Genomic DNA, 12,352 nt, shown 5'->3' with positions numbered 1-12,352 from the left:
TTAAAATTAAAATTAAATAAATATTTAAACTTAGAAACACTGTCTTAGCAACTGATTGAAAGAAGTTTAGGTTAAAGCACTAAAATTATTAATTGGAAATAAATTAAAACTAAAATGGACCTAGAAATAAGCATAAAAAGTAACTTAAAAAAAAAAGAAAACATGTAAAAATTAAAATAAAATAGAATTAAAATTTAGAAACGTTGCCTTGGCAACTTACTTGTTTTGACTGAAGCACTAAAATTGACTGGAAATAAATAAAAAACCAAAATGGACCCAAAAATAAACCTAAAACACACACACACACACACATATATAAATATATATATATATATAAACTTATAAAAATGAAAATAAAATATAAGTATTAAAACATTGCCTTTGCAACTAACTGAAAGATATTTAAGTCAAAGCACTTCAGTCATTAACTGGAAATAAACAAAAAACAAAATGGACCTAAAAATAAATCTAAAAAATAACGTTGAAAATATTAATAAAAAACTATAAACGTATATAAATAATACTAAAATAACACTTACATATATGTACATATAACAATATACAACATCTGTAAAAAAACAAAACAAAAAAACATAATTTGAGTAGTAATTATAACATTTGAGAATTTCTGCCTAGTAATTAACATGTCAATGCAAATACTTCTTAATGGTCCTAAAATTGAGCTCCATAAAAAAAAATTTATGTAAAAACATAATAAATTTGGAGGAGTTTTTGGAATAAAACCAGGACATTTGATTCTCTTAGATGACTCAAAATTACCAGGTCGTAACAGAAATTAACTACTTAAAGAGAAGTGTACTTGTGTGTGTGTGTGTGAGAGAGAGAGAGAGAGAGAGAGAGTAACTGATTTCTCAATCCTTTACACACCTATCCAAGCTCTTTTACTTGATTTCAAGGTCTTTTTGTATTCAGTCCTCATTGCTGGACTTTTCTGTGCTGAAATGTGACAGAATCAGAATAAGCCCAGCAGTGGTTCAGAGCTGGCCGGTTTGAGCTGGAAACCTCAGGCTGTTCATGCACACCTCAGTTATATAACACATCCCAGCAGCTGCTGCCACTTCACTGATTTTTTTGCATCCTCCAGCAGCTTGAACAGTGTGAAAGAAGTCACCGCTGGCCAGATCAAAGCAGCACTTGAGTGGACAGTCTCACTGGCCTCACGTAACAGCTCTTCAAAGTGACTCCGAAACAATCCTCACTTTCTGTGGAAATCACCAGCGTTTGTGGGAGGGGCCCATGTTACAAACTCACTTGACAAGTCGAGAAATATTCAAGATCTCATCTTACTCCCTAAATGACCTCTTATGGCCTCTTAAGAACACAATCACATTTAAACCAGAAACGCAGACAAAGTACGTATGTTTCCTGAAGATGTGTGAAAATGGCTGCAGATAGTGAGACAGAACTAAATGAAGGTTTGATGACCATCATAATTGTTTTAATGGCAGAAAAGCCTTGATTACCAATGTTATAAATTACATTTACATTCACGCATTTGACAGATGCTTTTATCAAACATAGAAATAATTTTCTTCTATCATTTTGGTGATGAGGATTTTTTCCCTTACATAAAGGAAAAATAAAATAAAGCCTATTTTTAGGAGAATTACATTTTTTCCCAATATTTTCATGACAATTATGTGTAATTTGTCATTATTTGTCATTTTAAACGAATCCTCATCACCAAAATGAAAGAAAAAAATGTAAATATTTAAATGATCAGTCCTGATGACCTTGATTAGTTTTTTAAAGGCCAATTAGCCATATGTTTGCCAATATTATTTCGTTTACCTTTACATTTATTAATTTGACATGCAATAAAGAAATATTATCCTACTCCATGAGCTAGAAGAATGCGTTATTCAAATATAATTAATAAATATTTTTTTAATTATAATAATAAAAAATAAATATTTCAGTCACAAAAATAATTTTGTTGAAGTCAAATCAGCTACAGAAATGTAAAGTACAGAAGATAAAGTAATCCATGTTTAGTACTTCTGAAAAATGTTAGTGTGTTGCCAAGCAGTTTCTAGGGTCAAAAGAGTCCCGTCAAGTATCTACGGCTCGGGTTTAAAGAATAGTTTTAAAGGAATATCCTCCTTTAAAGGATAGTTTACCCAGAAATAAATATTCCGTCGTCATTTAATCACCCTCCAAACCGGTATGAGTCTGAACACAAAAGAAGATATTTTGAAGAATGTTGGTAACCAAACAGTTGACGGTAGCCATTGACTTCCATAGCATTTTTTTTCCATACTCCGTCAACTATTAATTTTTTTATACATTTTATTTTTATTATTTTATTAATTTTTTTCATCTGTGTTATGGTCCAACAGGTAAAAATGGTACATCTGATCACTTAGTAAAGTACCAGCACACCTCAACAAGACAAAGAATCATTCATATCTGGAGCAAAACGCTGCAGGACGACGCACACGCTCAACATTAATACTGTTTGATTGCATCACTAACACTATTCACAATAGCAATAGTGACGCTCACTGCTGTTAGCAAACATTCTGGAGTGTGCTAAAGACCAGAACAGACAGTTTGGAGACACAAGCTTGTTTAAAGACAGAGGAATTTATTTGTTTTGGTGTTCTGATCTGAAGATTTTTACAAAAAGAAGTCCGCGTGAGTTCTTGACATCGTTTTACACTGGAAGTCTTCATCTGTCCACAGGCTTTCAGAGGAGACCATCCGTGTGATGTCAGAGAATGAGGCACAAGCAGGAAGATCCTGTTCATTAAAAATGTCTTACGGCACGCATGTCCTGCTGCGTTTATGATTAAAAGGCCAGTGCAGGTCGGCATGTAGTCAGAGACATGCAATAAAGAAATATTATCCTACTCCATGAGCTAGAAGAATGCATTATTCAAATATAATTAATAAATATTTTTTTAATTATAATAAAAAAATATTTCAGTCACAAAAATAATTTTGTTGAAGTGAAATCAGCTACAGAAACGTAAAGTACAGAAGATAAAGTAATCCATGTTTAGTACTTCTGAAACTAAACCAATAAAATAATAAAACCCCAGTTTCTAGGGTCAAAAGAGTCCCGTCAAGTATCTACGGCTCGAGTCCCTCCTTTAAAAGGATAGTTTACCCAGAAATAAATATTCCGATGTCATTTAATCACCCTCCAAACCGAGTCTGAACACAAAAGAAGATATTTTGAAGAATGTTGGTAACCAAACAGTTGACGGTAGCCATTGACTTCCATAGTATTTTTTTTCCATACTCCGTCAACTATACATTTTTTATAAATTGTATTATTCTATTAATTTTTTTCATCTGTGTTATGGTCCAACAGGTAAAAATGGTACATCTGATCATTTAGTAAAGTACCAGCACACCTCAACAAGACAAAGAATCATTCATATCTGGAGCAAAACGCTGCAGGACGACGCACACGCTCAACATTAATACTGTTTGATTGCATCACTAACACTATTCACAATAGCAATAGTGACGCTCACTGCTGTTAGCAAACATTCTGGAGTGTTAGAATGTTAGCTAAAGACCAGAACAGACAGTTTGGAGACACAAGCTTGTTTAAAGACAGAGGAATTTATTTGTTTTGGTGTTCTGATCTGAAGATTTTTACAAAAAGAAGTCCGCGTGAGTTCTTGACATCGTTTTACACTGGAAGTCTTCATCTGTCCACAGGCTTTCAGAGGAGACCATCCGTGTGATGTCAGAGAATGAGGCACAAGCAGGAAGATCCTGTTCATTAAAAATGTCTTACGGCACGCATGTCCTGCTGCGTTTATGATTAAAAGGCCAGTGCAGGTCGGCATGTAGTCAGACAGGTCAGAGGTCACCGAGTCAGATCGGTGGCCAGCTTTTACTGACCTCTGCATGAAGAGACTCAGGGATCCACTGACAAAACGCTGACAGCAGATCTATTGTGGGAAATAAAGTCATTTTTGTCTCTTTCCACACTTTATATTATGTTATATTTATATTAAATTACATTCAATATATACACTGCCGTTCAAAAGTTTAGGGTCAGTATGATTTTTTTGTTGTTTTTGAAAGAAGCTCACAAAGGCTGCATTTATTTGTTGAAAAATACAGCAAAAACAATAATATTGTGAAATATTATTACAATTTAAAAAAAGGTAATTGCGACATTTTATTACATTTTTTCTTGCAATTCTGGGATTATGTCGCACAATTCAGACTTTGTTTCTCACAATTCTGAGAACAAAAGTCAGAATTGTGAGATATAGATTCAAATGACCTTTCTGATTTTTTTTATTCCGTGGTGTGAACAAAAATAACAATGCTGTGAAGTCAGAGAAAAAAAAATTCAGAGAAACAAAATGTCAAAATTCTGAGAAAAAAGTATTTTTATCTTGCACTTGTGAGCTTACATTTCGCAATTCTTGCTTTTTTCTTGCAATTCTGAAAAAAAGGCAAAATTGCAAAATATAAACTTACAATTAGGGCTGTGCGATATTGAAGAAAAATGCGATATCTTGTTAAAAAATGCGATATTCGATATGCCATACGATATTGCTTAAAGTGTGTAAAATCAATTTAAATGATATTTTAAAATATTTGAAAATGAAAATTATATAACCAATTTGTTTCACATTCTTTCTTGGAAAAGAAAGAATCAGGTCAGTATGATTTTTTTGTTGTTTTTGAAAGAAGCTCACAAAGGCTGCATTTATTTGTTGAAAAATACAGCAAAAACAATAATATTGTGAAATATTATTACAATTTAAAAAAAGGTAATTGCGACATTTTATTACATTTTTTCTTGCAATTCTGGGTTTGTGTCGCACAATTCAGACTTTGTTTCTCGCAATTCTGAGAACAAAAGTCAGAATTGTGAGATATAGATTCAAATGACCTTTCTGATTTTTTTTATTCCGTGGTGTGAACAAAAATAACAATGCTGTGAAGTCAGAGGAAAAAAAATTCAGAGAAACAAAATGTCAAAATTCTGAGAAAAAAGCGAGCATAGATAAAATAAACCGTAGTATTCAGATACAGAAATGTAATAATCAAGTGTAAAATAACACTGCATAGCGTTCACTGTATGAATTAAATTTAGATTAATCTTTGTTATAGCTGTTTTGTTGTTTGATTAACATTAGTGACATATGCAGCAGCAGGTATTTATAGGCCGCTGTCTCTTTAAATCCGACTGCACGGATCCAGTATAATGATACACATCCGATTTCTTTCTCAGCGGTTTACATTCATTTAAAACATAACTGACTGCATTTACGAGAATGATCGTCGAGACGGGTACTATTGACATAATTCTGTGTGTATGTGTCTGTCAAACATAAGGAGGAGGAGATGCGAAAGATGAATCAACTCGGTCTGAAACGCGTCTCTCTGTGTGTGCGTGCGCGCTTTGCATGTGTGCGGCAGAACTGAAGAGACGCTGCGTGAGATGCGGTTTGAATGTGCGCGGGCTTCAGGTGTGAGTCAGACAGCAAGACGAGACGCCAAAGAGTTGTTTTTGGCAACTTACTGCACTTAACTCTTTTTAACGTCAAGCAATTCTACGCTATATGCATCGAACTAAAACTTTGACTTATTTACTTGACTTGTTTTGATTTAAGTAGCCTATTATTAAAATGATTCAGATATCGCACGCCCTTACGATATGCATATCGCGATATTTCGATAATTTCGATATATCGTGCAGCCCTACTTACAATTACCTTTTTTTATTACTTTTTTTTTTTTAAACAGGAAACAGAAATCTTGTGTAATATTATAAATGTCCATTTTTGGTCAGTTTAATGTGATACTGATTCTAAACTTTTGAACAGTAGTTTATCATGCTAGGTTTGCACTGCATGGTCTGTAATCCAGTAAAATCAATTTCCACTAAATGACCACAAGAAAGCAAGACATTTTCATATGCATAGCAACCTACATCTTTCATCTTTCTTCCACGCAGCTTCTAAAGAGGTTCTGTTGTTGACTTTCTCTGACACCAGCGTCGTCAGAAGAGTTTCAGTCCGCGGCTGCAGCCTGAGATCAACAGCGTGAGATTATACAACAACAACTCTATTTACACTCCATACAAACGTTTAAGTGTGCATTAGATCTTACTTGGCCCAGGTCTTCAACATGGTGGAGGGTGACGACAGTAAACATCTGCTGAACTGCTGAATCTTGGGAGAAACCTGCAGAAATTCAGCCAGGAGTAAGTTCACACATCACTTTCTACAGCAACACCGTGGTTTATGAATATGCCATCATGAATCACGAATACGGTATATTTCAATTGATGTATTTACACTGCTGTTTAAAGTTTTGGGTTTGTAAGATTTTTTTTTTTGACTGATATCAGCATATTAGAATGATTTCTGAAGATCATGTGACACTGAAGACTGGAGTAATGATCCTGAAAATTCAGCTTTGATCACAGAAATAAATTACATTGTATAATATATTATCATAGAAAATAGTTATTTAAAATTATAATAATATTTCACAATATTAATGTTTTTCCTGAATTTTTGATCAAATAACTGGAGCCTTGGTGAGCAGAAGAGACTTATTAAACAGTAATGTATTTAAAAAAAATATATATATATATTTTTTTTTTCATAATTACCAACTTTGCCATGTTTTTAAACTGGTTTACCATTCACCAGTATTTTATTATAGAGTGATTAACTGTCAATTCCATGTTATTTTGTTTGACACCCACATTTACAAACACACACACTCATAAATGTCACCTGGCCCTCCAGGAAAAACTTTGCAAACAGTTTGTAATGCTCAAGGCCCTCTGGGTAATCCATCTCAATGGCAGGAAGCTTCCAACTGACTCTGTCTGTGGAGAGAGACACACCCATGTTCAGACTAACACCCACATCATGTGACTGTTATCTCACACACACACACACAGTGGCACTAAAAACAAGAGTTGGCTTTGAACTCTGGCTGAGAACAGGAGGACAGACAGCAGGTCTTACAGAAGGTGCTCTGCTGGTGACACTTCACTCGGTCGCTCAGTGGGCAGAACCAGGGGGCGGGGCTTTCCTCCGGAGCGCTGAAGTGACAGTATTGTGGGAGGAGCTTCGGAATCCATTCGGCCTGAACGGCACAAACACCTGCAAGAAACAAAACAGAGAAACATTTTCATAGCACCTTTGAAATATAACTGATGTATTATGTACATAGAGCTGTCACAACTCTGAAAGTTTATTTATTTATTAAACCTATTTATTTATAGGCTGTACTTCCTTCGCCAGCTGAGGAAATTCAACCTGCCACAGGAGCTGCTGAATCAGTTCTACTCTGCAATCATCGAGTCTGTCCTGTGTTCATCCATAACTGTCTGGTTTGGGTCAGCTACCAAATCAGACATCAAGAGACTACAGACAGTCAGGACTGCTGAGAGGATTATTGGTGCCCCTCTGCCCAGCCTCCAAGATCTTTACATCTCCAGAGTGAGGAATAGGGCTAAAAAAATCACCTTGGACCCCTCACACCCAGCCCACTCTCTCTTCGAACTGTTGCCTTCTGGTCGGCGCTACAGAGCACTGACCACAGAACAGCCAGGCACAAGAACAGTTTTTTCCCACAGGCTATATTCAGCCTGAACAATTAATCTTTCATCATTATAAATCATCCATCACAACTAACATCGTTTTCTGACATATTTATATTAAACTGCACACTTTGTAAATAACATATTTGCACACTAATACACATATCTGTACATTTATCTAAACAATTCAATTTTTCCTATACTTCTATTTCTGTATATAGTACATTATCTAATTTTTTTAAATTTATTATATTACATCCCTACTGTGTTATTCCTATGTATGTCTGCACTGTTTGTATTTTCTTCTGCACTGGAGGCTCCTGTCGTCAAGTCAAATTCCTTGTGTGTGTAAACATACTTGGTAATAAAGCTCTTCTGATTCTGATTATTTTACGGATTTATTTTGTAATTAACTTAAAATTAATTAATTAATAAAAATACTTGTTTAATTTTAGTTAATATTACGTAAAATAAATCTATAAATATATAAAATTATATTTCAAATATATTTCAAACTATTAAAACATTTCTATTTTTGGTCCACTATGCGCGACCATGTCCACTTCTGACTGAAACCCTGGATATTATAATAATAAAATAAATATTATTATTATTAACTCACCTAATTATAATTCATATTGTTATTAGAATAAATATAAAAGTGCAAAAGTCATGCCAACCATTTTCCACAATTTTTATCTGTTATTGAGACACAAAACCTTATTTATAAAAATGATAAAAAAGTGCATTTAAAGGGCAATGTATAGAAATGCCCTCATTTCATATATAAACACACACACACACCTCTCATGTACATCTTGGTGGTCTCCATGATTTCCTGATAAACCACAAACTCTGGAAGCGTCTTATGAAGGGCAGATGATGGGTGAATGAACACTGGATCATCCAGCAGAGGAGTCTGAAACACACACATACGCATATACACTTCTACATAACTCCCGTGAAATTCAAAAGCAGAATCAGAAGCAAACTTCCAGGCACCTTGTAGCCGTTCCTCCATTTGGGGTCGAGCAGCTCCTCGGCCTGCACTCGTCTGGCGATGTGATCTCCTAAACCTGCCAGTACGATCTGCCGTAAACACAGCACCTGAGACGCTGTCGGAGGAGCCATCTTATTATCCACATATACGCCAGCGTCAGAGCACACGGCATTCACTGAGACAGAGTGACAGACAGAGACGGTTCAAGGCACAGACACAAATAATAAATCACGCATGTGCATGTTTGTGTATGTGTACCAGCATTGGTCAGCTGTCCTCGTAGTCTTCGGATTTCCAGCATCGCTTTGTACCGAAGCCCATTTTCCTCACAGAACTGATGAGTGCAGCCCGCAAATTCACAAGCACCAACCGCCCCTAAACAACCATCAACATCACACCCTTTAGAATAATTAATGACAGATACACGCATAAGAGTATATATATATAGCAGTTTTTTTCTATTTGGCCGATAACAGGCAGAAGCAGGACTTTTATTTTGCCTTCTCCCATTCTTCGTCTTCATTCGTTTACGGTCTTTGTTCAAAGTTCAGTCTAATAATAGAAATACAAATGCTATAATACTTTTGTTATAATGTTTTATTTATAACACGTCATATTCACTAGGTACTGAATGTAAACTTAATGGTACCTGGCATAAATTTGAACAAATATAATATGCAGTATGCACAGATTTACCAGATTACACTGTTAGTGTTTATGTCTTTTTTATTAATGTTTTCAACAATGTCTTCATGTGAAAAATACTATAATAGGATTTACAGAACTACGAAGTTGCTATCTATCTAAAGTATAAATATGATTATTGTTACTCACATTTGCAACATGAACGAGAGCCAACACGGACGGGCAAGTAGTGAAAGAAATCATTTCTTCAACAAACTATCATAATTAACAAAGGTATTCAAACGATCAGTAGACAGTATTAATGGAAGTCAGTCGTGAAAGTGTGCTTGACAGTGGACTCACTGTAAGCTCAAGGTCTGAAATGGATGCGAACAAATAAACATAACAGACGAAAAACTATAAAATAGTTTAGGCAAGTACAGTCACATCGTAGCCAGCCCTCATCAGCGCTGCAGCACTCACTGGGACGTAACAATTATTTTTATATTTATGTAAAATAAATATGCATTTAATTGCAGTAATTGCTATGCATGTGTTAGTTACTATCTTTCAATTAAATAGCAAAATCTCAATATATATATATATGTGTGTGTGTGTGTGTGTGTGTGTGTATATAAAATTCTGTCAGTTGACCACTATAGGACAGTGTTGTTACTTTTCACTAAAACTATTAAAAATAATTTTCATTAAATGAAATTAAATAAAATTATTAGATGAAAAAAATAAATAAACAGAACCACAGTTATTATAGTTAACTAAAATTAAAATCATTTAAAAAAAAAAAGATTTGTTACTTGAATTAAAATAAACACGCAGAAATAACAAAAAAGTATTAAAATTACTAAAACTATAACTGTTGCTGAAATAAAAATTAAAGCTATATAGGATTAAAAATAATAATAGTAGTAAAAATGTAATATTCCTTAAACTAAAATTAAAATGAATACTAAAAATACAAAACAAAAGCTAATTCAAAATATAAATAAATACTATAATAGTATATAAATAACACTGGTGCAGGAAATGTTTCTGACAAAATAAATCTTAAGAAGTTTTCACATTAGACTTGAATGTCTGAACATTTGACAACAACCTTCAAAATGGAAATCAAACTCATACCCAGCAGAACCATCAGATCTCCCAGCTGAACTGACTGTCCTTGACCAGCCCATAACCTCCTCATCTGAACACATCTGGCTTTCTTCCCTGCCATCTTAGTGCTCTCCTCCTCGCTGGCCGCAGGCCTGAGAAACCCAGAGAGAGACAGGGTGTGAGCTAATGTTGCTTTTGAACTATATCAACAGAAGTAAATGAAATGTGTATGTGTAATGTGAATGACCTGTCATAATCCTCAAAGATCTCTCTGACGGTCATGGCAGCCACTATGGTGATGATATACGGCATACAGCCCTGCTGACGGCCCAGCGCCAGCATCTTAGCATACCGCGGTGCTACGGGAAACGCGGCCATTGCGCGGCCCAGAGGGGTTATGGGACATGACAGACGTGCCCGCTCCATCTCACCCAAACTACAACAGAGAGAGAGGAACAGGTTAAGAACGAACTAACAAATGAAAGAGAAAAGACTAAAGGTACTACAAGGCACAACTGATGGTCTGGCTGGATTTAACAACTTTGTGAAATACTTTGCAACTATCACATTTTTAATAGGTACAAAGCTCTAAATTTAAATATTACAGGTGACTGTCAGGGTTTTGTGGAAAATCATTTTATCGAACCTATAGTTCATTTTCATGGGGTTATGAAGTATTTTGAACACATTACAATAAATACAGTATTTAAATATTTTTTAATTATACAATATTTAGTTAAATAAACATGATAGTAATAATATGTAATATTAGTATGTGCATATTTAATGGAAATTTATCATATACATATTTTACATTTCATACATTGTATTTGCGGCTACACTACAAATTTAAATTTCAGGACTTTTATTGTGTCTAAATCAGGGTTATTATAGTAGCTAAAACTACAAATAAAACTAAACCTAAAAAACATTTTGATACTTAAAATAAATATTAACTGAAATAAAAAATAAACTTAAAAAAAAACATGAAACTTATTTTTTCAACTAGTTGCCAAAGCAACATTTATCACTTTCATTTAGTTTAATTAAAATAACTAAAACCAAAACTGACATAAAAATTAATATAATCTAAAAAGAAACTAGGGATGCACCGATAGGATTTTTTGGGGTCGATACCGATACCGATTTTAACAAACACTTGTTCCGATACCGATATTTGTTACTTCCTCTCTTATTTGAAATTTTGGCATCAAAATAGATAGTATTTTGATCGTGTTTTAAATCAGCAAAGTTCAAAAACACCTGCTTTAAATTATACTAGCAGTTTTATTGCTGTACCATCAAATAATTTCTAATGAACATGGATTGATCCATTTAACATTCAGCAGGCCTACATAAATACAACAGAACAAAGATACATATTAAATAAACAGTGCTTTTTAGGTAGGTTTAACAGTTTTCAGGTACAGAAATAAAGTAAACAAATGTAAAGTAACTTCACTGCATAAATTAAATGCATATTAATCCTTCTTTATTGTAACAGACTTTATTATGATTAATCTTCTAATTTGTTTTTGTATACAATAAAAAAAATTTTTTTTTAAGTTTAAATATGTATGAGATCTCCTTTACTAAGGCGGGACTCTTATTTTGACAGGTTTTCTAGTCTACGTCAGCGCTAACATTATATGGGTAATGAAAGCACGCAGTTTTTCGGATTTAAAGTTTGTCAGTTTATTAAGCAAGCATCCCCCCCCCCCGAAACGGCATAAGATCTGTATATATTTGTTTACTGTTAGTTGTAATAAGTGTTTTGTGTAATTCGCTGTATGTTGATGATAATGCAACTGAGAGAGAGTTTAATGTGCACTTCTCGTGCTGTGTTTTGTTTAGCTCTTATGGTGATTTTTTTGGAGTGAAAAAGGACTCACACTTAATAAAACATCAGTAAAGTTTTAGTCATCATTCAGATGAGGTCCGCTACACTTATGAAAGTTACAAAAGTTATTTAGTCAAGAATAGTGTGCGATCTTTTGTCTTTTGTTATTTGATTAGCATTAAAGTGCAGACAGCAGCGCTAGGATTATGCA

The 12,352-nt window shown here is 34.1% G+C and overlaps 1 protein-coding gene across 1 annotated transcript in view; it reads right to left on the bottom strand.

The window, feature by feature from the left end:
* Positions 1-3,593: 3,593 nt before the first annotated feature.
* The window catches only part of dhx37 (DEAH (Asp-Glu-Ala-His) box polypeptide 37), a 23,195-nt gene continuing 14,436 nt past the window's right edge, over positions 3,594-12,352 (bottom strand). Inside the window, exons 18-27 of the mRNA XM_016235099.1 lie at positions 10,549-10,737; positions 10,329-10,453; positions 8,823-8,939; positions 8,567-8,739; positions 8,369-8,483; positions 6,987-7,124; positions 6,750-6,844; positions 6,115-6,188; positions 5,936-6,033; positions 3,594-3,932 (exon numbers count right to left, since the gene is read on the bottom strand). Of these exons, the coding sequence (XP_016090585.1) occupies positions 3,856-3,932; positions 5,936-6,033; positions 6,115-6,188; positions 6,750-6,844; positions 6,987-7,124; positions 8,369-8,483; positions 8,567-8,739; positions 8,823-8,939; positions 10,329-10,453; positions 10,549-10,737 (1,201 nt within the window). The 3' untranslated portion in view covers positions 3,594-3,855. The remainder of the gene's footprint in view (positions 3,933-5,935; positions 6,034-6,114; positions 6,189-6,749; positions 6,845-6,986; positions 7,125-8,368; positions 8,484-8,566; positions 8,740-8,822; positions 8,940-10,328; positions 10,454-10,548; positions 10,738-12,352) is intronic.

Source organism: Sinocyclocheilus grahami, unplaced genomic scaffold (assembly GCF_001515645.1).
Source record: "Sinocyclocheilus grahami isolate Dianchi unplaced genomic scaffold, SAMN03320097.WGS_v1.1 scaffold463.1, whole genome shotgun sequence".
NCBI classification, from domain to species: Eukaryota; Metazoa; Chordata; class Actinopteri; order Cypriniformes; family Cyprinidae; genus Sinocyclocheilus; species Sinocyclocheilus grahami.
Note: the sequence above shows the minus strand (reverse complement) of the source record. Positions and strands in the feature narration are given on the sequence as shown.